At 32.3% G+C, this 27,959-nt stretch overlaps 3 protein-coding genes and 1 long non-coding RNA gene across 6 annotated transcripts; 2 read left to right on the forward strand and 2 right to left on the reverse strand.

The window, feature by feature from the left end:
• Nucleotides 1-851: 851 nt before the first annotated feature.
• LOC146537191 (uncharacterized) lies at nucleotides 852-13,778 on the reverse strand. Of its 3 annotated transcripts, XM_085188525.1 has the most exons (15): nucleotides 13,301-13,771; nucleotides 12,489-12,556; nucleotides 10,915-10,952; nucleotides 10,267-10,359; nucleotides 7,802-9,493; nucleotides 7,603-7,744; nucleotides 6,180-6,329; nucleotides 5,759-5,871; nucleotides 5,146-5,324; nucleotides 4,618-4,783; nucleotides 3,810-3,937; nucleotides 3,249-3,408; nucleotides 2,656-2,884; nucleotides 2,056-2,213; nucleotides 852-1,554 (listed from the first exon to the last, which is right to left on the reverse strand). In XM_085188525.1, the coding sequence occupies exons 2-15, from the start codon at nucleotides 12,547-12,549 to the stop codon at nucleotides 1,519-1,521; spliced, it is 3,345 nt and encodes a 1,114-aa protein (XP_085044651.1). In that variant the 5' UTR covers nucleotides 12,550-12,556; nucleotides 13,301-13,771; the 3' UTR covers nucleotides 852-1,518. The 3 variants fall into 3 exon arrangements, with proteins under 3 accessions (XP_085044651.1, XP_085044649.1, XP_085044650.1); XM_085188523.1 differs by having other exon boundaries at nucleotides 7,603-9,493; nucleotides 13,301-13,778; XM_085188524.1 differs by having other exon boundaries at nucleotides 7,603-9,493; nucleotides 12,489-12,559; nucleotides 13,301-13,778.
• On the forward strand, nucleotides 10,344-11,985 carry LOC146537192 (uncharacterized). Its single transcript, XR_014878150.1, has 2 exons — nucleotides 10,344-10,803; nucleotides 11,457-11,985. It is a non-coding gene; the product is annotated as an uncharacterized LOC146537192 (long non-coding RNA).
• Nucleotides 13,779-14,682: 904 nt separating the features above from the next.
• On the forward strand, nucleotides 14,683-15,734 carry LOC146537193 (chorion class A protein Ld19-like). Its single transcript, XM_085188574.1, has 2 exons — nucleotides 14,683-14,842; nucleotides 15,236-15,734. Exons 1-2 carry the CDS (start codon nucleotides 14,720-14,722, stop codon nucleotides 15,686-15,688), a joined length of 576 nt encoding a protein of 191 aa, XP_085044700.1. The 5' UTR covers nucleotides 14,683-14,719; the 3' UTR covers nucleotides 15,689-15,734.
• Nucleotides 15,735-16,458: 724 nt separating this feature from the next.
• lms (lateral muscles scarcer) lies at nucleotides 16,459-27,652 on the reverse strand. Its single transcript, XM_085188590.1, has 3 exons — nucleotides 27,017-27,652; nucleotides 17,638-17,783; nucleotides 16,459-17,019 (listed from the first exon to the last, which is right to left on the reverse strand). The coding sequence occupies exons 1-3, from the start codon at nucleotides 27,309-27,311 to the stop codon at nucleotides 16,507-16,509; spliced, it is 954 nt and encodes a 317-aa protein (XP_085044716.1). The 5' UTR covers nucleotides 27,312-27,652; the 3' UTR covers nucleotides 16,459-16,506.
• Nucleotides 27,653-27,959: the final 307 nt, after the last annotated feature.

The raw sequence follows: 27,959 nt of genomic DNA on the forward strand, positions 1-27,959 counted from the left end.
TATTCTCATTCATTGAGGCCTTATATTGCCAGCAACTTAGTCATTAACTTGTTTTAACTTTTTTACAAAAAGGTTGTGGAGGTCGATCCCTACACTCTCGGAAATGAATTATTATTTATTAATATTTTCATTTCTTCGCTCTGGCACCAATGCAAAATCTCGGCTTCATTCAACATATACTGACTGGAAAAAATTTGCATAAAGTTGGGAACCTCTACACTAGGTTCCCTCTGCGTACCCTGCTGTATGCGGGATATAGCGTGAAGCTGATTTTTAACATATGTACATCATATTTCTCAAGCTTCAAAGTAATTTATACCCTATATTATAGCCAGACTTCATAACTAAGTAATAAAAAAAAACATCAAAATCCGTCCAATTGTTCTGGAGATTGGCACAGGTACAAGCATAGTTTTCACTACTTTATTATGTTAATTTTGATAAAAAAACAAAATATTCAAAGATTATAAAGTACTTTTGCAATCACATAGTTAATTAAAAGAACCTAGTGCCAAGACTAGACTAGTGTTGGGTGGCGGGATCAAATGCCGCCCCTACGCACCCCCCCACCTGCCTACGGCACGACTGGCTTCAATTGATATTTTCTTTTCTTTACCTACAACAATTCCTGTGTAAGGTTCTCAAACACAGCTACACGATTCATCGAAGTTGTTATATCTTTTAACGTGGTCTTTATATTTTCCATATGTCTACCCACATTTTCAATGGCATCCGCTAATTTAATTTTTACATCTATTTTCCACAGCGAAGAAATGAAAATACTAACTAGTAGGGCAAAAAGTACTAAAAGTAAAATAATGGCACAAAAAAGATTAACAATAAAAAATCTATAACATTGTAAAATTTTATTTAAAAAAATAAAAATTTCATTCCATGATATTGACTTATGCATATTAAATAGCACGATATACACGTGTACAAAATAATTCGTCGTAATTATATTCAAAAAAACGTTTAATAATATTTACTTAAAAAAGTCTAATAGTAGAAAGTCTTATAAAATGATGAGAATTACATAAACTTTGTATATATTTTTAGAATTAAGTAAATTAAACTAAATCTTTTAATGCATAATGAAAAAAATTAGAACACTTTTTATTTTCTACATATTGCAACTAGTTTTTATCTAATCTCAATTATCAATGACTCAAAATATTTGTCAATTCTATGTAAAAAATAATCGTTCAAAACGTTTTTAGAAGTATCACATAAATTTTATAATAGTATAAACTACGGAATATTATATAAAATTAACTTCACAAGAAAGTTTGATACTAATACTTTAGATAGATACTTGAATTGTAATAACAAAAATTATACATTTTAAATGAGATCTTAGAATGTGTTTTTGTCATACATATTTCAAATTATGTTTGTCATTTGGAGTCATCCTTATGGTAAAAATTAATAAAATACGTTTCATTTCTTCCTTTCCTTTTATAACCTGATGCTATATTTCTTATTAATTCTTATTTTCTGTTTATCATATACTTATTATTATAAATTCAAAGGGTATTCGTCATCAAAATTTATCTAAAATATTAGAGTGAACATTAATCGACAATAAAATCGAAACATCGAGTTAGTACATAACTTGTTGCATCGATCTTATTGTACTGTCATAGTAACATGCACATCACTAGAACAATAGTCGACAACTGTGTTAAGCTGTTAGTTATGTCGATTTAAATATCAAAGATAATACCATATTATTATGTATTAAGACTTATTTTATATTACTTATATTTATTTACATTTTTAAAAATTTTGTACCTTCAAACTACAGTCTACACATAGCTGGGTAGACATCAACGCCAACTTTCTTTCCTTAATGGCAACAGTATATCTTAACACTACGTTCCCAGATTCCCTTTGCCTACTCTGCCATATGCAGGATACAGCTTGAAGGATATTTACCCATGTTTATTATACTTATATCTATAATAATGAGAACATTGGTATTTCGGATTCTAATAAAACAATTTAACTCTTACTTAGGTACTAAAATAAGAAAATCAGAAGCAAAGGAATTACCGTTTCCATATTAATTCTGCAGACATCGCAATCATGCTGTATTCCACAGTCATAATTATTGTATTTATCCTTAAAATACTCAAGTAATGCCAGTCGCCGGCACTTGTGTTCGTTTGTACAAAATTCATACATCTCCATTAATTGCCTTTGGCGATTCTCTAATAAGTTACAAAAGTACACAATGGTTTTTTAGTTTCAGGAGATTTTAAATATTAAGGTCAGTCGTGGCGCAGGGGCACAAAGTGTGACTGTCAACGCGACTGGTTGTGGGTTTCTGGCGTAGAGTTCCGCCTCTCAACACGCAATGCCCCAGAAGTGGGGAACGGAGTGTCTTAGCACTAAGTTCCCTCTGTCAACCCTGCTGTGTGCGGGATAAAAAATAAAGCTGAAAAGTACAAATAAATAAATTAAAGTACAAAAATGTGTTATACCTCTTCAAAAGTGAAGGTTATAATATTTCCCAGATGGCAGGAGGGACTAAGCTTAATTGAGAGCTATTGATTGTTAAATGACGGAGCTCAACACCGCGCTTTGCATACCAAAGCGGAGAAATTCGGCTTCACACCACTTAACTGGGGATCGAACACTTTATCATCATACCTTTAATTTTTTCAAAATCCGGATCAGAGTTATTAGAATTGAATATATTAATATGCTTATTGATATCATTTTGACTGTAGAAGAGATGGCACTCAGCATCTTTACCATCTCTCCCAGCGCAGCCAGTTCCTTTGTAGTAACCCTCTATGGAAGGCGGTAGGCTATAATAGACTATGAAACGAACGTCTGGCTTATCAATGCCCATGCAATATGACGTCATTGCACAAATCTGTAAGTAAATATTTTTTATTATTTTTTTTCTTTCTCTCTTTTTTCTCTAGCTTCACGCTGTATCCCGCACCTAGCAGGGAAGGCAGAGGAAACGTGGGAGCCTAGCTCTAACACACTTCCGTTTCCCACTTTCCGCCGAATTGTTGAGGGATTGTGAAAGTCACATTTTGTGCCACATACATAACAATATACAAATGTTTAATTGTTAATCTTAACCTTTTTTAATATTAGATAATGTAAGAATGTATTTTTTTTTTAGTTCAGTACATGAGGAGTAAAACATTGTGTGTTGAGTGGTGGAACTCAACGCTGCGTTTTACGTGTATAAAAAGTATGATATAATGTAGTATAAGGGTACAGACCACATAACAATTATTTAATATCCAATCTGATACAGCTGTTTTTCTTGTTTTTTCACTTAAGTTTGAGTGGTATGCGGTCGCGGTGACTCCGTTATCCTCCAAAAATTTTGCCATTTCTTCACATTTTTTACGTGTCAAACAATATAATATACCTGATTGTCTAAAATATAAATATATAAATTAAAATTGTATTTTACTAAGCATAGTAATGATATTTTTTAAGCTTTATTATTATAGTAGTCACGTTCCTGGACCGTGGGGCAGAGGCCGGGGATGTTTCTGTAAACAAGCGTGCTACGTGCTATAAGAGACGGTTGTGGGTTTGATTCCCACTCAGGAAATATTAAATATTTTCATTTCGCTCGCTCTGGTAACGAGACAGTGTTAATACACTCCATTATCCACTTTGCCTCTGAATTCATTGTGTGTCCTAGTGGCGGAACTTAGCGCTGCACTTTGTCTTGTCAGAACGGGAAAATAAAAATAACTAATTCATTTTAGTTGCGTTAATAATGTTACACCAGATAATATATATATAATATAATAGCCTAATATACAAACCTCGGATACTTTTCAATTATCATCTTTGCGACGTAGTCGTCGAAATCATTTATTTCATCCTTCTTTGATACATTGTAAGAAATTTTCGGCCGGTTCAAGCTTGTACGAAATATCTTGGAGTTACTCATCTAATTAATTATTTTGATAAATTTAATTAAATAAATAAAATCTGAGTCACGCTGTATCCCGCACACAACAGGGTACCTAGTGTTAGGGCAGTGGTACCCATTTTCCGCCAAATTCTGGAGGCATTGCGTGTTGAATGGCGGAACTCAACGCTGCAATTTGCCTCGATACTACAGAGAAGCGAGGGAATAAATTTAATTACTTTACGTGCCACGTGGATGGTACCTACTCGAGTTTGTGCTAAGAATCTATTTTATTTTAAATAGTTTATAAATATTGTACCTAAATTTTATTTATTACCAGAGGGAAAAATAAAAAATATCTCATTCGCATTGTAGTAATCGAATCTACATCCGTCGCATTTACACTCGCATGCTTCTATCCCTCCGTCAAGACGGCCGCAATTATCACATTATACATTTTTAATACAAAATATCTAATAGTAGTAAGGCTTTTTCAAACGGAGATCGAATCCACAAGCATCCCGCTCAGGCACTTTTAACGCCCTTTTAACGTAAATGAAGTGAAATTAATTAATATATTATAACATTATAGGTACAGTACCGTCGACGAGTCGTGGCCGCCCTGAAGTGGCGTAAATAATATTCCAAAAGTTAGAAAAAAATCTCTATTCACATCGGCGCAGCCAAGACTCATCGACCGTACTGTACAGTGCACGTACACTAAGTTGCTGTTGTATATCTCCTATAGTTCTTTCCGTAGCGCACGAGGTGAGCGCCGTGATAGGTACGAGGTCGAATTTTGCACGTAACTCTTGTAAAATGGAATAAGCCATGCGATAACCGACACCCCATTGCAATACACATTGCGCTTCATCTATGACAAACCTGCCAAAAATTGTTCATGTTCTAATGAGTAGGTTAAAACAGTGTGAGAAACGTCTAAAGAATCTTTTTTTTAGATTTACGCTGTATCCCGTATGTATCGGAGTAGAGGGAATGAACCTAGTGTTGAGACATTCTGTTTCAAGGGTGCATGCAGTTCTCGATGCATTGCAAGTTGAGTGGCGGAACTGAACGCCGCGTTTCGTCTTTTTACCAGAGCGAGGAAATTAAAACAATTCATTCATAGTCGATGTGTTTACAATCGGACGCTTATTGCACCATTATGGCCTCAGACAGACATACAACTGAATCGTTCCTATTTTATTATGACGTATATAGATTACAAGTATTTAACATAAAAGTACCTGGTAAGAAGATCCTTATTGTTGAGCGATACGAGTAGTTCATTTAATTCATTATTCTTCATTAGTTTTTCAGGAGTCACGTAAAGTAATTTGATGTCTGGGTCATCCTTTGATAATTCGTTATATATAAGTGTTTCTGCTTTCTTCCCCAATTTTCCAGCTAAATGTGCTACTTTAATCTGAAAATAAGAAAAGCATAGTAGAGTAGACAGATGTTTACCATCTTCAGTGTTAAGCAGCACTAGCAACAATGTAAAGAAATATTCAATTTCCAATTGTAAAATTTTTATTTTAATTTTCTTGTGACGCCAGTCATGGCGCAGGGGCACTAGTGTTTTGTCTACTAGAGCGTTAAAAGGTAAAATATTTAGAATATAATGATTTTAAAGTCAGTCACCGGCGACGGCTTTTGAAAGGTACCTTAGAAGGAGATGTAGAGTATAGTAATCGTCACCATCGATGGAACTCATACTCATTCCCAAAAACATATTTTAAGAGATGATTATAATATAAAACACTAATTGAACGTTAATTGATTTAAATGATGATTAAAAAAATCATGAATTTAAGTAGGAAAGAAGAAGAAGAGAAGAAGAAGAATAAAGAAAAATACCTTTAGCGACCTTAGTTGTTGAATTTCTCTATGAATCAAATATGTTAAGGGAGAGACGACAATAGTCACTCCTGCCGATAATATAGCCGGCATTTGGTAGCAGAGTGACTTACCTGCAAGTGCATATAATGAATTAGAGCTTTTTTTAAGTAAAAAAGCAACTGTTGTCGTAAACAATATTATGGACTCTAAGAAGGCTATATCTGAGAAGGTTTGAGCCGTGGTGGCGCAAGGGGCACAAGCGTGTGACTGTTAACGTGACAGGTTGTGAGCTATGCCACAAGAATTCGACGGAAAGTAGGGAACGGAAATGTCTGAATGTGGAACGGAGTGTCTTAACACTAGGTTGGCAGATTCCCTCTCCCTATTCTACTACGTGCGGGATACATCGTGAAAGTAAAAAAATAGAAATTGGACTCACCCGCCCCCGCAGGCATAACTATAAAGCAATTGTGTCCGAAACGCGCCGCATTTATTGCCTCTATCTGTTTCTCTCTAAAGTTTTGTAAGCGAAATTTGTTCCTAAGCATCGAATTCAGGTAGATGTGATCATGGGAATAAGCGCTGTTATCTAAAACACCAGTTATTTTATTAAAAGAACGTTAAAAATTATGTAAATAGTATTGTCAATGTTTTTTTTATGAATGAATGTATTGTTAATATTCGTGCGTCGCGAATTTCAACGTTATGGCCTTATGGCACGAATAGACATAAGCAATAATATTACTGTTTACCCTTGTGCGTTTATGGTGCGCGGTGCGGTGTATTGATAATTGATTTTTAACAAAAAAACCGATTTCATCAATTTCAACCGGATCCCATCTAATCAGAACCCAACCTTGCTTTCATCAAACTACCCTTGAAGTGTATCCTTTCCAATAAAAAAGAGTCACCGGCGCACATACCTACTTAATGTACGACTTTACGACTTATGTGGTTGTCTCATGGAGTGTACCGTGTCTCATGGAGTGTCGTACAGTGGCGTAGCTAGGGTATTTGCTGCCTGGTGCGGCCTAGGGGACTTGATGCCCTTTAAAATGGTCTAAGGTCTAAAAAAAAATCAAAGTGTCTTCTACTCTCACGTAGATTAAGCGTCAGACACTAAAATGTGACATTGGCTACCTTTAAAAAAAAATAATCGTCGACTTTGATGCCCTTTTCCTTTTGATGCCCGGTGCGAGGGGCGGGTGCGCTCGCAGCCCCCTAGCTACGCCACTGTTGTCGTAGTCTATTCGTTCCATTACGTACATCTTGATTTTATTATCAATGTACATATACATATAAAGGGAGTTAGTGATTAATTATAAAATGCAGGATTTGAAAATAAAACATTAATTAATAATTATTATAAAGTTTAGCCCTCAGTTCTAATGAATTATAATATAGGCATACATATAGGTATGTGGTAAATAGGTATTCTTTTAATCAGAAAATGAAACCCAAAGTGCTTGAAGCATACATAATGTAAAAATAATGCGTATAACAAATTGAAAGCTCAATGATCCGCTACACAGAGAATACGTGTTATTAACGCTGATTTTAATAATTACAGCAATTATTATGAAGTGAAGTTATGTGAGACAAAAGCTGGATGCGATATTATTTTTGCAGTTCTTCTTCTTCTTCTAATGATTTCTCTTCACAAATTTCATGACGCATATTAATATTTCGTATATTCGTATATTAGTTTTAAAGCATGTCACACAAAACAAACATTGGTTAATGTTAAAAAATAAAATAAAAAAGAATGTTAAAAGCTTAATTATTTTAAGCATGATCAATGAACAGAACACAAATTATATCACAAATGAAAGAAGTCAGAACATAATAAAAAAAATGGTAACCTATAGTTTGCTCATAAATTGTGTCTGGTTCAACATTCCTCGTACGTCCACTGCCGGAACTATGATTGATTTGATCGGGAAAAGGATCTATTTGACTGTGAAATCTGTTATCAATAAATGATGTTGAAGCCGAATGATCAACCTCTGGGAAATCATTATCATCAGTATTAACAAATGATGTTGAAGCCGAATGATCAACCTCTGAGAAATCATCATCATCAGTAATTATTATTCCAATATTGGTGTTTGCGTTATTTGTGACACTGTGTCGTTCCACATTTTCTGAATACCCATTGCTGTAAATATGGTTAATATAATCTGGAGAAGGAACTATTTTACTATGTAATCTGTCATCGACAAATAATCTTGAAACCGAATGATCAACCTCTGAGAAATCATTATCATTAGTATTTATTGTTCCAATATTAGTATTTGCGTTATTCGTGACACTATGTCGTTCCACATTTTCTGTAATCCGGTTGCCATGAATACGGTTGATTTGATCGGAAAAAGTAACTATTTGACTGTGTAATCTATTATCAACATATGATGTTGAAGCCGAATGATCAACCTCTGAGAAATCGTTATCATCAATATTTATTACTCCAATATTCGTGTTTGCGTTATTTGTGACACTGTGTCGTTCCACATTTTCTGAATACCCATTGCTGTAAATATGGTTAGTATAATCTGGAGAAGGAACTATTTTACTATGTAATCTGTCATCGACAAATAATCTTGAAACCGAATGATCAACCTCTGAGAAATCATTATCATTAGTATTTATTGTTCCAATATTAGTATTTGCGTTATTCGTGACACTATGTCGTTCCACATTTTCTGTACTCCGGTTGCCATGAATAAGGTTGATTTGATCGGAAAAAGTAACTATTTGACTGTGTAATCTATTATCAACATATGATGTTGAAGCCGAATGATCAACCTCTGAGAAATCGTTATCATCAATATTTATTACTCCAATATTCGTGTTTGCGTTATTCATGACACTATGTCGTTCCACATTTTCTGTATTCCGGTTGCCGGGAATATGGTTAATTTGATCAGAAGAAGGAGCTGTTTGATTGTGTAATCTGTTATCAACATATGATGTTGAAGCCGAATTATCAACCTCTGAGAAATCGTTATCATCAATACCTATTACTCCAATATTCGTGTTTGCGTTATTCATGACACTATGTCGTTCCACATTTTCTGTATTCCAGTTGCCGGGAGTATGGTTAATTTGATCAGAAGAAGGAGCTGTTTGAGTGTGTAATCTGTTATCAACATATGATGTTGAAGCTGAATGATCAACCTCTGAGAAATCATCATCATCAGTATTTATCGTTCTAATGTTAATGTTTGCGTTATTTGTTAGTCTTTGCCGTTTCACATTATCTGCGTACCCGTTGCAGTAAATACTGTTGACCTGATCTGGAGAAGGATCTCTTGAACTATGTGATCTGTTATCAATATATGATGTTGAAGCTGCATGATTGACTTCTACGAAATCATTTACAGAATTTGCGTTATTCGTGACACTATGTGATTCCTCTGTAATATTATGTTCCGCCAATAGTAAATCATCTAAGTAACTACTATAATTTAGATATTTAGTTGCATTTAAATCAGCATTAATTGTAGCTGTCTGAATATTATATTGATTAATTATTATTGGTGTTTTGTTTGTTGACGCGTTATTATTATTTTGTAACCATTTAAGTTTACTTATAGCATCTTTTATATCATTATATAAAGCATCGGTAAATCCAGGAAGTTGTTTTACTAGATAATTTGGCATCTTCATAAACACATCACTTATGTTCTCTAATAGTTGTAAGTATAATGCATTACATTCAATACTTTCTTGGGAAGATAGCTGATTTTTACCCTTAAAAAATATATTAACAAATCAATGTATGTGGCTCGATAAAGTAAATCATTCTATAAACCAGTTTCCGTTGAATAAATAAATTGATATCAACTAATTTTTTTTATCACAAAGTCATAATATATTTCTAATATTTAAAAAAACTCAGAGATTTGACGATATTTATATTAGATATCGTCAAATCTCTGAGTTTTTTTAAATATTAGAAATATATTATGACTTTGTGATAAAAAAAAAACTTTTTAATTTTTGTGATTTTTTTTAAATGTATTAATTAGGCTTTTATAAAGTAATTCAAACTGTGGTTTCATTTAAAGTGGTGCTGACCAAAACACTCTGTATAGCAAACATTCTCGTTTCCCTCAAGTGTTTAGTTATTTTGTTCATGTTAGTTAGCCATCTTGATAAGATTAGCAGTAAGTATCTTATTTATATTTGTTTGTGCGCTTATTACTAAAGTATGTAAATTTAGATTTCACTTACTTAATTTATTAAAAAAAAAACAAAATAATACATTTGTTAATTGGTCCAGAATGCGTGAATTTAGATAATTAGGTACATCTCAAAAATTACTGTACCAATTTAAATACAACTTTAAATACAAAGGTTATTTTTTACGTTCGAGAATATCTCATTTAAATTTTAAAAAAAGAAATGTAAGCACACGTGTATAGATAATACTAAAAAATAATATCAATCATAACTTCAGATATTTAGTAGTAACCATATTTTTTTAAATTTTGATTTTGAGTCGAGAGGAGCAGTTAACATACCTTATTCATCCTTAGTGCAGGACAGTCCGCTATTTTTGATAGAATACCCGACATTGAATCTTTTAAGTTTATGGTGTCAATGTTACCAGTGTCCTGAAATTATTTTATTTTTTAAAATATGGACCTGTTAAATAACGTACTGGCAACAGTAACCTTAGACCACTATGTATAAATCCTTTTTTTTATTGTCAACGCTAAACTACACGTACCTAAGTAAGTAAGTATAATATATTATTCCTTGCCGAAATTTAGCACAATAGAATTTATTCCCGCTATTTTATTTATAGATGGCGAATATTGAACTTACAGTCAGCGAGGTCATAACGGAAACTGCATCGTTTCAAAACGCGTACCATTAAAGTAAACGTTTAGTTGCAAAAAAACGCGGACACTATGCTGCTCTTGGTGATATAACGATATTATTAATTATTAACTTTTTTCTGGCTGTTTCTAAGGATAATCACACAAGTGCAAAGCTCAACTCCTCCTTAAGGCTGTCGTAAGCTGCTGGTCTGCTGGTGGAATGACTGAATTTTGGTAGGCATGTTTTTTGTTAGTAAAATTTAGTATAGTGTTAATGTTAATTTCGAAGCATGAATAATAATTTATATTTTAAATTATGCTGTTTTAAATTATTTGAATACTTACATTTTTATTACATTTCACCCATCTGTATAATGAAATGTCTGGAAATTGAAAATGGATAAGATAAGATTTTTGCTTCATACTGTATCTCGCACATAACAGGGTGGGCAGAGAGAACCCAGGGATCAGTGTTAAGACACTCTATTCCCATTAAGGCACTTCCGTTCTCTGCTTTCCGCCGAACTCTGAAGGCTTTGTTGAATGACGGATCAAAGCGAAGAAATTAAATTACTAAATATTTCATTTTCTCGAATGGGAATCGAACCCACAACCTGTCTTGTTTACAGTCACATATTTGGGCCCTTGCGCCACAACTAGCCTTAATTAGTGGCTATACTATGTTTTGAAATCAAAGATTTAAATATCCTACTAATATTATAAATATAAAAGTTTGTTAAGATAGATGTTTATTCCACTATGATGCAAAATGTACTTAAAGGATTTAGATAAAACTACAGTAATAGCTTACTAGCGGCCCACTCGCAGCTTCGCCCGCACACCACCTACCACCTATAATACTTTTATTATTCTGTATTTGCTAACAGTTTTATACATTCAATCACGAACACAACGTGGCTATATGATAGGACGTCACCGGAAGCGGGCGGGGGGCGCCCCCTGCGGAGCTTAAGCCTAGGCTTGCGGCCGTAAATAAAAGAACGTTATAGAGTAGAAGATGGTGGACGAGGCGAACGAGGTATGTAGAGACCGTAGCGTTTGGCGCTCCGTTCTCTCTGACTTCCCCCGCTAGAGATAAAGCGTGAAGCTATGTATGTATGTATAGAGTAGAATAACTTCCCAATAATTAGTAGCCTATCATAAAATCTTTAAATAAATAAGGTTACTTTTGTGTGGCTCACTCTGACTTTGAAAAGTCAAAAAAGTGTGTATCCTTATAACAGAATTAAAAAATTATATAAGTAATTTTAACTAAGCAAGTTACAAAATCTTTTTGGAAAATAAATATTTATCAATTTTTATTATTTATTCAAAGTATTTCCTATTAAATTTTACCTGAACAAATAAAATTTCTATAATGTTTAAATCTTTTATTTATTATTCCAAAAAATCATAGTCATAAATCAGTAAAAAAAAACAAACAAATATTAAAATATAAATGTATATCCTTTAGTCATATAAATAATCTGATTTTATTCGATGGAGTTTCTTATTATTGTTATTTCGTTATTTAAGACTAAGACTTACTCCGTCATGTTATATAGCCTATAGCACTTCTGAAAAATTCAGCTTTCATACAAAACAAAAGTAACTCGGACCAGTAGATCCAGAGATCATAGCGTTTAAATAAACAAACAAACTGAAATAATATATACATCAGAATAAAAACTACAATTTATGTAAATATTTTGTATAATTTGGCTATAAATTTAAGCAGATGAAGTTGCATTTATATTGCAAGTATCATATAAGAATATAAGCTTTAAGCATATATAATATACATATATCATATATTATGCAACATTTAGGGGGTCTGTGATTGGATACAAAAGGCTGATGAATGAATTGGCAAAATAAAACAAACAAGCAATAAGATTTAATTTATTATTACGACTTACAATCTTTGTTTGTTGTGGGTGTTCTAAAACTGAAAAGCCTATGACTGTTCATATTGCTCATTTGTAAACTGCTAAAACAAAAAAATTAATTATATTTAAATGTTTTTTTTTTCTTTTTGTACACCAACCAAAAGCAATATTGTGTTAAGATATTTAAATTGAAGACTTTGCATATTAAATAATAATATGAATGCACTTTATCTGGCCCGAACAGGTAAATAAAAATAATTCATTCCCCTGAGTCAGGATTGAATCTACAAAAATAGTTTAGTATTTTTTTTTTATATATTTTTTATTGCACAAAATTTAATACATAAAAAAATATAGAATAGGCAAGCTTAACGCTAAAAAGCATTAGTATTCTTTATCTTTTCAAGAGAAAAGTTGCACATCTATTATTGTAATTCATACAATTATATATTTTTCAGTTTTCACAGTGTATCCAACTTATATCACAGTAGGGAAAGAGAACCTAGTATTGAAGCACTCTGTAGACTATAGAAAAACCACTATTTTATTATAATTTCAACTTAAAGCGATTTTTTTAATAAATTACTGTAATAAAACACTTATTGTTAATAAAATCAGTTTATTGAATTCTGTATTAAGTACTTCAAATATTTTGTGAAAGATTATTTAAATTTTGTTATCCTGAACTAACCTCAGTTCAGTTGTATAGGTAGGCAATAATCAATAATACTAATTTTTTATAAGTTAAAATACTTATTACCAAAAAAGTATAAGTATAAAAAGAAGAATTAAGTACTTAAGAACAAAATATAAGTTTTTTTTTATAGATAATAAAAAAATACCTTAAAACTGTCCTTCTACAATCATTTGTTCTTCAAAACTAAATTATAATATTGATGTAGATATAAATTATTTTACAATATTACACTTGTTAAAAAAAGGGAGGAAAAATGTTAACTTATTAAAATACATAATTACATAGCAAATGACAGTTGTGGTTAGAGAGAGACAAAAAGTATAGATACTTTGTGGTATCGAGTACATTGCCTTTCGATACCGATACTTTTGTACTCGACACTTTGTATTCGATACATGTAGTACTAGCGGACGCGCGCAGCTTCGCTTGCCTATTTAAGGGTGAATTCTAATAACCCATGAAACATGTGTTCAATGAAATATTTTAAAGTCCAAATTTCAAATTTTATAAAAATCGATGGCGATTTAAAGATTTTTCCATACAAACTTTCAACCCCTTATTTGCACCCTTAGGGGGTGAATTCTAGAAAACCATGAAACATGTGTTTAATTATATACGTTTAAGAGTCTGAATTTCAAATTTTATGAAAATTGGTGACGATTTAAAAAAAATCTATACAAACTTTCAACCCCTTATTTGCACCCTTAGGGGGAGAATTCTAGAAAACGACGAAACACGTATTCAATTAAATACTTTTAAAAATCTAAATTTCAAATTTTATAAAAATTGGTGCCGATTTAATTTTTTTTCCATACAAACTTTGAACCCCTATTTCACCCCTTTAGGGTTAAAATTTTTCAAAATCCCTTCTTAGTGGATGTCCAGATTACGAAAGTAAACTTTTGTCCAAATTTAACGTTTCTACCATCAGCGGTTAAGGCTGTGCGTGCGTCTTACCTCAGTCAGTGAGGACAAGTCCTTTTATATATATAGATTAGTACGATACTAGTATCGAAACAAAGTATCGTACTCATAAAAGTATCGAAACAAAAGTATCGATACCGCGAAGTATCGAATACCAAATTTATTGTTGTAAAAGATATATTTCTTAACCAATTAATCCTATATAATTTTAGGGAATACCTATCTAGTTTTTCATTACGAATATAATGCAAAATACACCAAAAACGATGCATTTATGCTTACATCTTTTCATTGCGCATGAGGGACAACAAAGTGATCCTACAGCTAAGTGTTTCGTTTTTTTCTATTGAACTACACAACCCCTAATTATTTTTCAGCCTCGTGTTAAAACACTCCTCGCTTTTTTCTCAACACCAGACCAAAGAAATGAAAATATTAATTATTTTATTTGTTCGAGTGAGAATCGAACCTGCAACCAGGCCACCTGTCGCTTAATAATAAACATCAATACAAAGCAATTAGATTACCTAAACAATTGCGGAAACCTAATATAATTTAAATATTGACACGTTTTTACTATTTACTATTACAAATATGTTATACCAAAGTATTTCGATAAATTTCAAAATACTATAGCGATATGGGTCAATCGAACATATATAAGGTTACATTTTCGCTGAATATTCATTCTGTAAAGGATAAACAAATCAATATGACTTTCTTCACCACCTTGTTAGTTTGCACCCAAGCATTGCTTATCCAGGTAAGGATTTTTACTATTACTAAAGTATGTTGCATTTATAAAGTAACCTCTTAAGTCGGATTATTCGCGCATTATTCTTTTATTTTTTTAAGCCCAAAATTTCGGACACCACTTAGTAGGGTAGTTCCTGGTACTACCCTCTTAAACTTTCATTTAAAATGTGTAAAAAAAAATTCATATTCATTATTGCGTATTTAGAAATTAAACCATCACTTTTACGATATCTAATTATTACCTACCTGACTAGAAATTGTTAAATCTTTATTTCTTAATTGTTGATAATCACATATCTCAATTTGATAATTTAATTAAGACTCAATTAGATGTTACAGTTAAATTATAGATTAAACACACGTTTTTATTAAAATAATCTAATGCATCTATTTTTTACAGAATGTTTACAGCCAATGTTTGGCCGGCCCTTACGCATATGGCGCTGGTCTGGCTCCAGCATTAGCAGCCCCAGGCCTGGCCGCTGCCGGTCTGGCACCAGCATTAGCAGCCCCAGGACTCGCCGCTGCGGGTCTGGCTCCAGCACTAGCAGCCCCAGGTTTGTTAGCTGCCGGCCTGGCGCCAGCATTAGCAGCCCCAGGATTGGCTGCGGCTGGTCTGGCCGCTCCAGGTTTGGCTGCACCCGCCTGGGCTAATATGGCTGCTGGCGCTTACGGAGGTGAAGGTATTGGTGATGTAGCCGTCGCTGGTGAATTGCCAGTTGCCGGTACAACACTAGTTGCCGGTCAAGTCCCAATACTCGGATCTGTGCGCTTCGGTGGTGACCTGCCAGCCGCTGGCACTGTCTCTATTGCTGGTAGCTGCGGCTGTGGCTGTAATAATTATTTGTACTAAAACTATTGAGCGTACCAAAAAAAATAAAGATTTCTGATGCATTTAATTTAGCTTGTATCATTTTCCTGGTTAAAGTTATTGAGATATATAGTTTCAATTTAGAAGATTAAAAATAGAATAACCTAACACTCTAACCGTTGAACTAGATAAATTTATTATGTAGGTACCTACTTATATAAAATTACATTACTAGATAGATATGCATGGAAAAGAAAAGAAAAATCGACAAACAACAAAACTTTTTTGTTATTTAAAAAAAAATACTAAATATTATCACAAGAAGACGAATTCGATATAATTTGATGGGTAATATAAGACAATTTACAGCTTGGCGAAAGTAATCAAAGGCTATTGATACCGAATGATGACCAAGGCACTGGATGTTGAAATGAAGGATATGATACTTAAATATCAAGAAACAAAAAGGGTATTAATCAAATTACTATAGTTTATGTAGGTAGATTTAGGGTGTGAAATTTCAAATTCCATATATTAAATCTTAATTCATTTATATTATTCATGACATGAGTAAATGTGTTCTGTGATTCATGAATACGTCCAAATAGTTAAAATGATTGCATGACCACTATTACGCTCATGGCCCTGTAAGGGTTAAGGCTTAACAATAATTCTCTTTGCAAAAGAAATAAAAATGCGTTCATTTAACGAGTAGGTAATATATAAAATGTCTTCACCAACTAAATAATTTGAAAACATTCCTTGAAAGACATAGATAATATAAAAGGTGACACATTGAAACCAAGTTTAATATTAAATAGGTAATATTTATTGCAAATGAAAACAAATACAAAATAATATCAAATACTGAAATTCTCTTCCAATCTTCTCAAATGATCCACGTTAGATTCTTGTCCGGGGCTATTTAATATATTATTTTTGTATAAATCTAGACTTCGTTGAGCCGTCGCCATGTTGCTGTAGACCTCCCTCGGCACAGATACTAAACGATTTTGCGCGGGAACTTTAGCATTTGTCAAATTCCGTTCCATATTTAAAAGCACACGCTCGTTCGGATACTGCGGTGGTAATAAAAACGGCATGTCAGGTTTTGGCAGATTTCTAAACAAATTTCGATCTAAAACAGTATTTTGTTGTACACTGGCGATATTGTTTAAAGATTTGGCCCATTGTTGCTGTTGCGTGGGTTGGAGACGATTCGGATAGTTGAATATCCATAATCTATCACCAACAAACATAGGTCGTGGCGTTATAATGCCCAAGCTGTTGTAATATTGCTGTGCGAGTATCTCGACGTCGTTCGTGTATTTCCGTTTCCATTTGGTGCGACGATTTTGAAACCAAATTTTAATCTACAAAAAAAAATATTTTGATTATAATTTGAACATGACTTTTCTATTTATCTGATTTTATTTACGGTATCATCACCTTGACGGAAAGAATATTATTAAATGAAAGCCTTGTACTCCACCTACATATAATTGTAATAATAATTTATTAATTTAAAATAAATCAAATCAGCTTCATGCTGTACCCCGCACACAGCAGGGTTGGCAGAGGGAACCTAGTACTAAGACAACCCGTTCTCCACTTTCCGCCGGATTGAGATTTGAATTCGTTGAGTGGCGGAACTCAACGCCGCGCTTTGCCTCGTCGAAATATAAATATAAATTTAAATAAGTATTTCATTTCCTCGAGAGGGGATTGAACCCATAACCAGTCGCGTTTACAGTCACATTTTGTGCCCCTGCGCCACGACTGGACTCTAATAGTAAAGAGTATTTCATGACTCATTTAAATTTATTTAACATTCGAGGTCAGTCGTGGTATAAGGGCACGTGTGACTGTAAACGCGGCAGGTTATGGGTTTGATTCTCACTTGAGGAAATAAAATATTAAATATTTTCATTTTCACGCTCTGGTTATTTTTTGGTAACATACCAATAACTAATACTAGGATTTCGAAGTACCTGCGTTTCAGTTAGCCTCAGCTGCCTCGCCAACCGCCCTCTAGCGGCGACAGACAAATATCTATTCTTTTCAAACTCCGCCTCCAAGCTCTTTATTTGTTGGGCACTAAATGCAGTCCGCGCCCGCTTCCCTCGAGAACATGACCCTGCAAAACGAAAATATTTGAAATATTCTATATAGAACAATTAAAATGATTATCACTTAAAATTTTATCACATTTCGTGTAGTATATTCGCATGCGCACCCGAAATAACAATATTTTTGTCTCTTTTAACATCGGCATTCGCATCTCTATTTGACTTTTTCAATGCATCTGCATAAAAAAATTATGCGGTGCACATGTGCTTATGACATGAATGAAATTAAAAGTTTGAAAAAAATGTAGTTTATTAATTGTCGCAAGCAAGTTTAATTGTAATGAGTTTTAAAGTGTAAGCGTAAATATTATTGAAAATTCAGCGACATAGTAACGAAAAAGGCGGAAAAAGTGTCATTCGTGGCATAAAAATATTATCGCCATTACTATATTTCGGGACGCGCGTCTCATTTATGAAACTCTACGAAACTAGGTGAATCGTGAAAGCATACTTTTTGTAACGCTTATATTCATCAAACAATCGATCACTGTAGGGAAATATTAACGACTTTTAACATGTGTTAAAAGTCACAGTTGTTGTACATGTACAAATAATTTAAGCTCCAACTCGAGAAATGTCTTCACGTTCACATTTTTTTATGGAAAATGGAAAAGACAAGGTAAACGAGTGTACACGTCACCTGATGATAAAGGTGCGTCTCTGGCCTTTAAAGTGGAGGTGGACGCGTATTTTGAAGTAAATTTTGAAGGTACATATTTATGTCAACACCTACATAATATGTCGTGTTGACCAGTAAACGGGTAGGCTATTCAACAATTTTATGGCACAAGGATGGAAGTTCCTACAGAAAAGTTATTTCAGTATTGCGCTATACGATAAAAAATCATGTGTCAACATTTCGATTAAATGTTAACTAAACTTCGATAGGATGAGCCATCTATCTAGATAGATTTTTATTATTAATTACGACAGAATTGAACCTAGTACAACTGCATAATATAGTTAGTATTGGATAAATTTGTCGTGAATAAACAAAGATATTTATTCATGCAATATATCTGACAAGTTCCTCGCCAATTGCCACTTAAAATTTTATTTGAAACTCTCAAATGAATTTATCGTCGGAAAACATTTTTTTTATAAAAGATTAACAAATAAACAGATAAAAAAAGCGCGTTAATTTATTTATCATCTGTCAACAATGAAAGTGACGTCTGTATAACAATTTTTCGTATTCTGTACGTTATTAATTATTTTAAATTACTGTACCATAATTTTTTTAAAGGAATATTTTCCTAAAGACTAATAATATAATAAGTTGCAAAATGAAAAAAAAAATATTTTAATATACATATTATCATTGAGTGTAGTGTAAGCAAAGACTGTTTTGTGAAATGTGGTTAAAAGTTAAATAGGCATAAAAACAACACAAACTTAATTGACAGCTACTTCAACATACAATAAAAAAATTAATTATCGGCCGATTAAAGTCATTTATTTATAAACAGCTATATACGTATCTTGGAAATTAGCCGTTTAAATTGCGTTCCATTTCACAAAATAAAATAATACGTAGCCACTAACTGCGCTCTGATGTCTCATTTTCTAAATTTGTTACGAAAAGATAAATCTTTACGCCTCCCGACTCTTGTTATATCTCTTCCCCCGGTAATTATTCACCGACGAAAAAAAGATAAAAGAGAATGTCGCGTGAAATTCAGTAAGTGGTCGGAGCTCATTAAAAAGCTGTAAAATTATTTAACGCTAGTTCTACACGATTGTATTGATTTATGTGTAAATAGTCATTGATATGCTAACTTTTTTTATAAAAACGTAACATATATTGTCTATAATTTTTTTAATAGGCGTAAATTTTATTAATTTATTAAGAAAATTTTTTGTTCGGTACATATATCTTTTTATTTTAATATATAATTTATACACAAATTTGAATTAAATACATAAAAGCTAAAAATAAAAATTATGATTAATTTTTTTTATGTCATAAATAAATGACCAGAGAAGCCAGCCGTGGCGCAGGGACACAAGTGTGTGACTGTAAACTTAATTAGTTGTGGGTTCGATCCTCACTCGAGGAAAGGAAATATTTATTTAAATTTATATTTTCAATTCTTCGCTCTAGTCTGAAAGCAGAACGCGGCGTTAAGTTTTGCCGCCCAATTCGCAATGCCTCCAGGATTTAGTGGAAAATGGGAAACTGAGTATCTAGGAGGAATACAGCGCGAACCTGATTTATTTTATTTTATAAATAGATAACTCTAAAAGATGATGTATCAAAAATAAAATCGAAATTAATAAATTAAATAACACCGAACGTATACATAAATTACAATTTACTTTTTTAAAAATATTTTTCATCTGTTGTCGTCGTCTGAGTGTAATAATGGCGCGAAACAAAGACATTAGCCGTTGACAGCTGATGATGTTTTGACATTAATTGCTTTACTAATTCTTTAAGTTCGTGAGCTACATAAAGCGTAGATAGTCTATAAATTTGTTGTTCAATATTTAATAGACAAAAAAATAAAAATAATTTAATGTAAAATGTATTAGGTATCTTAACGTTATTTGTAATAGATTTTTATTCAATCAAAATAGATATAGGTATGTCGTGGCTAATTTATTTATCCAAATAAAATATTTTTTTATTTACTTATATTTATTTATTTATATAGGATTATATTTATTTATTTATATAGGATTTATGCGCATTCTATAGATTAGTTTTGAAATAATGTATGCTTATTTACACTCCCATAAGTTTAAATTTCATACAAGTTTACATACCATTACTTATTCACACGTACCTATTGCATAATGCATATAATACTTATATTTTATAGAAAATAATATTGGTTTATCGGTATTATATTATTCCAAAGAAAACTCAGTATATACTTCGCTGTTTAGATTAAAAATTAAATCTAACTATGGTAACATAATTATTCCATCAATTAACGAACAATAGATTAAAATCGCTTTGCTCAATGGCCTACCATGTTAACACAACTTTTTAATTATGAGACCGCCGCCGCCATGTTTTGTAGTTTCAAATGGGGATATTTATAGATCTTAATGAACTTATTGTAAGACGTAAGTACAGTGAAGTCGATGTAGTGAACGCTTGGATCCCATTCATTGTATTGTTGAAAATAACAGAAATGTCAATAAAAGTATTACTTTAGGCCTGATAGCAAGAAATTATTATTAGAATATTTATGGATATTATCTTCAGCAATAACGATTTTTGCCATTACAACAATCAGCTTGCGATAGGTAAACAGTATACAAAATAATAAAGGTTTAAGTTTACCGTACATATACTTAAACCTATATTTTTTCGTATTTGATTATTACCTCTGCCACCTATATACCTACTTTCAAATTATAAGCAAAATAATCAATATTGAATACCTACTAAAATTTCATCAGTTAACTTATTGGAAAATAATAGAAATTACCTGCGTAATTTAAAAACATTGACATATTAAATACGTATTTTATTTAATCTATAGCGTATCTTGTCAAATTGACACTAGCTAGTCAAAGTTAAATTAATAAATATATTAAAAGAAAAACAAAATATTACAATTAACACTATATAATCGAAAGTATGTCGATCACAACCTTATAAGGTTGCGGAAGATTGAGACCGTTAACACGAGGTTCCCTCTTGAAAGCAACCGGATAAGTTTTTTCAGTGACGAACTTAAACATCTTACGTTCACATTAAGTCATTAGATATGAAATATAACCCTTGTATCCTTGTTCGTTGTAATTTATTTAACGATTGTCGTACATGTCGTAAATTAGTTTCAATAAAGGCAGTTAGAGGAAAGCTGTCGTAGCTGATAAGTTGATTTTTTTGTATAATTAGGCCATGGATGCGCGGCGTCAAACACGGCGGGTGTGGGTTCGGTTCTCACTATTTTAGTTTCCTCGCTCCAGTAACAAGATTTTCCAAGAATTCCGTCACTCTACACGCAATATCTCAGAAGATCGGTGGAATTTGAGATTTCTGATTTGTGCATTGTGAACATTTCATGTTATGTGTGTACATAACATGAAATGTTCACAATGCACAATACGACACTAATATGCACACTACTGACAATGCACACTACGACATTAATATTTAGGTAATAATCATAGATGCTAGGTAACTAACAATTAAAATAAAAATGACACGTAAAATATAATAACCTAAGTAAATAAATTTCATAAAATAATAATGTAATTGCTATTTTAACATTTACCACAGATAAAAGTTACAAATTGTAAAAAGTTATGCAATAAAATGATAACTGTTCAATATCACAATGACATACATAAAATGCATTACAAGCGATAACACAATAACTTATTACAAAATATTCGTATACCAACCAACTAAACAAAACTAGCTTCACGCTGTATCCCTAGCGGGGTAGTAACGCCAAACGCTACGGTCTCTACGCACCTCTTTCGCCTCGTCCACTTTTTTTTTTTTTTATTTATTTATTTATTTATTTTACAATCTTAATATATACAAAATCTCTTGCCAAACTCGTGAGTTTGTAGGCAAGAAGCGCTCTTTACTTTACTACATTAATTTAAACTACTATACCAACCCTTATAATTTAACCATACATACATAACACAAAAAAAAAAAAACAACAAAAAAATAGATAAAAGATAAATAACATTAATAAACTTAACACATCTTATATATTATATCTATTCCTATACTATATCTATTCTATGTTATATCTATCTTTGTACTATCTATTCTATATTCTATCTATTCTATATTACGTCTATTCCTAAACTATATATTCCATATGTAATACAAACAAAAAAAAAACAAAAAATAAATTAATACTCTATGCCCTTGTCTGATTCTTTAAGATAGAAATCTTTCAGTTTTATCTTTAAAATTGGTTTAGCAACGTTTTTATTCAATGTAAGGCTATTTATATTATTAAAGATTTTGGGTACCATGCACCTTGTTGTTCTATTTCCAAAATAATTTTCCGCAGTTGGCTCAAAAAATTCTTTTTTCCCGACCCTCCTAGTATTATATTTATTCTCAATCGTCTCCTTATATGTATTAGTATAAAAATTTTCTATGCTTATTAAATAGTTTACTTTAATGTCTACTGGTAAAATTCCACAAATTGAAAATAGTTTTTCATACTCTCCACGACATTTTTCTTTTATCTTTTTACCAACCAAAAACTTGATCAAACGTATTTGAAGTTGCTTTATATCCCTTAAGTATGTTTTGAATGTCCGCCCATACACGCTGAGACCATAACTAAGTATGGAGTCCGCGAGGGCATAGGGCTTTCATCAACCTCTTCATACATGCCCTTCGGGGGGTCCTCATACTTTTTACATTATCTGCCTCCAGTATCTTCGTTATTGTGTCGGTACTAACACTGCACTGCGTACGGCCAAACATGCAGCTGTGCTGACGTATCGCCGTCGCATCAATGCTGCTAAGGCCTACGGTTATGTCTTTCCGCAACCATCTCGTTTCTTCCATTTCTACTGAACTGAATTTGGGAAATGTCCAAATACGGTAGGTATTAATATAATCTAATGAATTTTGAAATCTAATAAACACGTAAAGTAGGCATTATTGATGAGATTTTATACAGGCGACACAACGGTTTAAACCATATGTAGTAATAATAATAAAATGGCTGCAGGTCGTAACCTGTACATTGCGGGGCAGACAGAGAGAATTTGAGAACTTATTTTTAGGATGCTTCGTTGCCCATTGCATGTTGAGTGGTGGAAATCAACCCTGCGCCTAGCTACTAAAAAGGGGAAATAAAAATATTACATCTTAGATGGAACACCCAGAGTCGTGTGTGACCCCACGCTTGTATCCCTGCGCCACTACTGCCTCAATGATAGATCTAATATCAAATATTACATGATAATCTCTGACATCTTCCCGACAAGATTCGAGACACTGAAGATCAACACCGGGTTTTTTTTTATTAGCAATACGAGAAAAAAAAATTAAATACATATGACTATAATAGTTATAATAGTTGGAATAGTAGCAGCAATAAAATAAATTACTATTTTTCATAAACAAAATAAATTTCTTATTTTTTAATTAAAAAGAAAAGTGTGACACGACATAGAGTATGCAATATTGGCTATAACATCCAAAAATTAACCAACTTTTGAACCAATCGATTTATTTTGGCGCACTCATTAGTACGGGAAACGCACAGGATGGCGTCCAAACCGTTGATATATTGCCACTAATTACTCTAAGTCTGAGGTGTTTATTGAAAATAGTTGTTAGGTGACGATACGCCTCGTCCGCTCAAATGGGGATACTTCCGCACTGTTGTAATTGTTTTGTGGGATAATTTTAAATATTTTGTTGAGCAAATTATGTAAACTGCTTTACCAATAAATATAATTATGTAATTTAATACAATTAAACATATAAAAAAACCAATAGATTACTTATTTAAATAATAGCCAATATAAGAATTTTAAATTGTAAATATTCGTTATAGTATTGTATATAAATTATATAGAGTAGTTCGTCGAGTTTTTTGGGATATTTCTAAATAAAAATTTATTAAAAAAAGAAAAAATCGTCTTTAATTAGGTGGGTACGTCTAAGTGAATATCATAATTAAAGGACAAATCAAACGGTAAATCTATTTATAGTTACCGCAGCAATCGTGGAACAAACATACAAAAAATATACAGTCGAAGTTGATAACCTCTTCCTTTATGAAATTCGATAAATAGTATTATTACACAAACGTAAAACATTTATTTATCAGTCTGCCATTATATCTAAATTATCTGTTAATTAAAACGCTGTCACAAAACACGCCATCAATTCGAAATTCAAACTTAATTGGCGCCAAAAATAAACATAGCGTCTCAAAAGCATAGCGTAAACGTCAATGGGCCGCGAAGGCGCAAAGTGTCACTTTTTACAGCTTTTTTATCTGAAATGAATTATTTAGCATCGTATAACAACTTGTGTTTCAATGATTAATTTTGTAATATTATATTCATAAAGACAAATCTTAGTCGTTTAGTTTTTAAGTTTGTAGCTATTTTTACTAGTAGACATGTTATATCCGTTATTTACCCTTTTTTGTACTGTATCTTTTTTGCTTAATGTACTTTTATTCTTTTGTAAAAAAGATTTTGAGTTATTTTATTTGAGTATGCCAAACATTAAATTTTTAACAATCACTTAGAGCCTACCTATTCGAGAATTTATGTCTATAGAAGCTGTTGATATTTTTTATTTCTTTTTTCAATTTTTTGATCCGAAATACAACCTTTTTGCATTTGATAATAAATTACGATATGAAGATTCCACTTTTTACACAAGATACTGTGTGAGACTGATTATACCTCTGATATGATGTTACGCAACGAAACCGAAAATAATAGTTTAAAAGAAGTCAGTCAAAAATGTAATTAAACACAACCGTATTGAATATGATTAAACTTTACAGAATTTTTATTTATTTTGTTTAAAATAATCATTTATATCACAGGATGTTGTGTAATAATGAAGTCGCCCATGGGCGTAGCAATAGAAGGTGTGCCGGGTGGTCTGTGCCCACGTCACAAATTTTAGTCATCATCATCGTCATCATCAACAGCCATCTTTTGTCGACTGCTGGACATAGGCCTTCCCCAAATTTACAAATTTACAAATTTTAGTATCATCAAGTAAAGGTGAAAAATTAAAAAAAAACTAATTAATTCGTACGTATAGATACGCCCATGGAGTCCCCTAATTTCTAAGAACGAAGTGAACACAGAAAATCTATTCTCTGCCTTTCTTTGCTAGAAAGTACAAATAAAAAACCGGACAAGCCTAAGTAAAAGGTACGGAATGTTGATGACTTCTCAGCAAAACAGAATTTCGAGCCGACGCGACGGTAACTTTTTGTAGGACTTACAATATTCACATATTTATAATAAAATAAAATTATTTTGCGTTATATGCATCGCTTTTGTTATGATAAAGCAACATCATTCAGCGCTATCACGCTGAACCCGCCTTAAGAAAACGGCTTTAACTACAGTGCAAATATTTTTTACATTGAATCTTCAATCTAATATAAGTACTTACAAGGTAAAGTTCCAATTAACCCTCTGATATTAAACTAATTTAGTAAGATTAAAAGAGTTAAGGCATTGAATAATCTTGCTACGTCAGTAAGGATGCAGTAGGAACAGCTAAACACTTGTTGTACCTTGCATAGTACTCCGAGGAAGCGGTCAATACCCTCGGGGCTATGATAAATTATAAGAAAACATACGTAAACGTTAGGTTTTTCAGTACCAAGAGTACAAAGAAAGCTAAAAACAAACGATCAATAGAATAATTAACAGCCTTGCCCAATTTTAGATTCAGCTACAGTCTGTTTGGAATAAATATCCGCCAAATCCAGCTCATACTATAAACGTACCACAAAAATCTTAATTTTAAAGTAAGCACGTTTTTATGTTAGTTAACCAGAAATTCATTTGCAATTGCAAATGCGGCAAAAGTACTCTAAAGTTTGCTAAAACAACTATCATTTAAACTACCCGCTTTAAGCTTGCACTTGAGTCGCAAGTCCCAGGTATTGCTTTTCTGCCTACAACTGGTTGTTAATATTTAATATCGTACTAAGTACTCATCTGTTTTTATTGCTACCCTGCTGAGTGCGAAATACAGCGTGAAGTTCATAATATTTAAGAATAACTCTGTAGTTTTCCATAATGTGTATTATTTTTTCGTTATTCTAGTCACAGTAGCTTTAGAGTATGGGGATTGGTGAATTTACATCTTCTTGAATCATGTCTTTCGACAGTGTAGAATGAAGAGTTTTAACACTACGCTACAATATTTTAAAATCTTTTTTAATGTTTTTTTTTTAATTGATTAGAATATTATAGTGATATTGAAAATAAATAAATAATTCAATTCGTTCAATAGTTCACACAAAAAATCCTGAAGATATTAGACGTAAGTTGGATTTGGATTATTAATCGGCGTGAAAATCAATATAGACCTGAACCAAAGTAGTTAATATTATACAGTGGTTAAAACGGTAACAAAATTATTTAATAAACGCTTTTAAAAACGAATGCCCTTCATTTTCCTTTGTTATCAATTGTCGAATTATCGTCGCAAAAAATCAATTATTTGTTTATAATATCGAGATATTTACCTACCCATCAGTATTTTTTTATGATTTCTTAATAATAATTAGGTACCTACCTGATTGATATTCAGATGTCTTGTGTTCAAACTCTTGCACATCTCCTAGCGTTGAGCTTTCCACGTCCAACTGCTCAGACCCAGTACTCTCTTTATCTTCATCAGAATCATTATTATTTTGTTCTTTATTAAAAATACAATAATATTCAGCATCTGAAGTAGACGCTCTAGCACCATCTTCTTTAACAAATTTATTCGCCAATAAATTATCTATGGAGAAGGCTAATTTGTTTTCTGCTTTTTCTGTTTTAGTATTATCTATCACTTCCATAGATTCTGGTTTCATTTGGTTCATTTTATAATTACTTTCCAAAAACTATTCTAGCACTAATAATACAAAAGATTATTCAAATAATATTAACTTCTAACTAAATTTCACGTGTCTCCAGACAACGTCCACACCGACACTAAAAGTTTATCCAAACACCTTAAGCTTTTTCTTTGCAACTTAATACTGACATAATTTAAACCAATCTCAGGTCTAACGACGCGTTTTTGTCAAATTGAAATACAGTATAGACTGCGCCCGAAATGTTAAATGAGTTTGAAAGACATTATTTGTTTGGTAATTTGGGATATCCCTATATCTATCAACGTTAAAGTTCAAAATGAGTCGAAAATTAAGCATCTGGCAGTGATTCCCGTCGAAATGAAGATAGAAAATCGACTAATGGGCGTCTGTGTGGATGACAATTTTGTATGCCACACTTAAGAGGGTATCAGACGAAAACCAACTCTTAAGATTAGTATTAAAGTGATGTTTTGTATGTAGATCGTTAAACGATGCAAATAGCTCTCAAGACAGCAACTCTCAGATATAATTAACTATGAACCAATGAGAGCTCGGTGGGCGTAACTCGTACAGATCAAATTGGACTTTATTTAAAGCACCGTGAAATATGCGTGTGCCCATTAATCGATGTAATTATATTGTTAGTTCATT

The sequence above is a fragment of the Heliconius melpomene genome, chromosome 7, assembly GCF_056956725.1.
Source record: "Heliconius melpomene rosina isolate 202511_hmr_F chromosome 7, ASM5695672v1, whole genome shotgun sequence".
Taxonomy (NCBI): domain Eukaryota; kingdom Metazoa; phylum Arthropoda; class Insecta; order Lepidoptera; family Nymphalidae; genus Heliconius; species Heliconius melpomene.

Coding starts and splice junctions, on each gene's coding strand:
- LOC146537191 (XM_085188523.1), bottom strand. CDS start 12,549: ATGAGCAATATGAACAGTCATAGGCTTTTCAGTTTTAGAACACCCACA. Junction 9,494..10,266: donor CTGCACTAAGGATGAATAAG/GTATGTTAACTG, acceptor ATATTTTTTAAG/GGTAAAAATCAGCTATCTTC. Junction 2,885..3,248: donor TATTAAATAATTGTTATGTG/GTCTGTACCCTT, acceptor ATTTACTTACAG/ATTTGTGCAATGACGTCATA.
- LOC146537193 (XM_085188574.1), top strand. CDS start 14,720: ATGGGTCAATCGAACATATATAAGGTTACATTTTCGCTGAATATTCAT. Junction 14,843..15,235: donor CCCAAGCATTGCTTATCCAG/GTAAGGATTTTT, acceptor TATTTTTTACAG/AATGTTTACAGCCAATGTTT.
- lms (XM_085188590.1), bottom strand. CDS start 27,311: ATGAACCAAATGAAACCAGAATCTATGGAAGTGATAGATAATACTAAA. Junction 17,784..27,016: donor GACATCTGAATATCAATCAG/GTAGGTACCTAA, acceptor TTCGTTTTGCAG/GGTCATGTTCTCGAGGGAAG. Junction 17,020..17,637: donor TGAGGCTAACTGAAACGCAG/GTACTTCGAAAT, acceptor TTTTTTTTGTAG/ATTAAAATTTGGTTTCAAAA.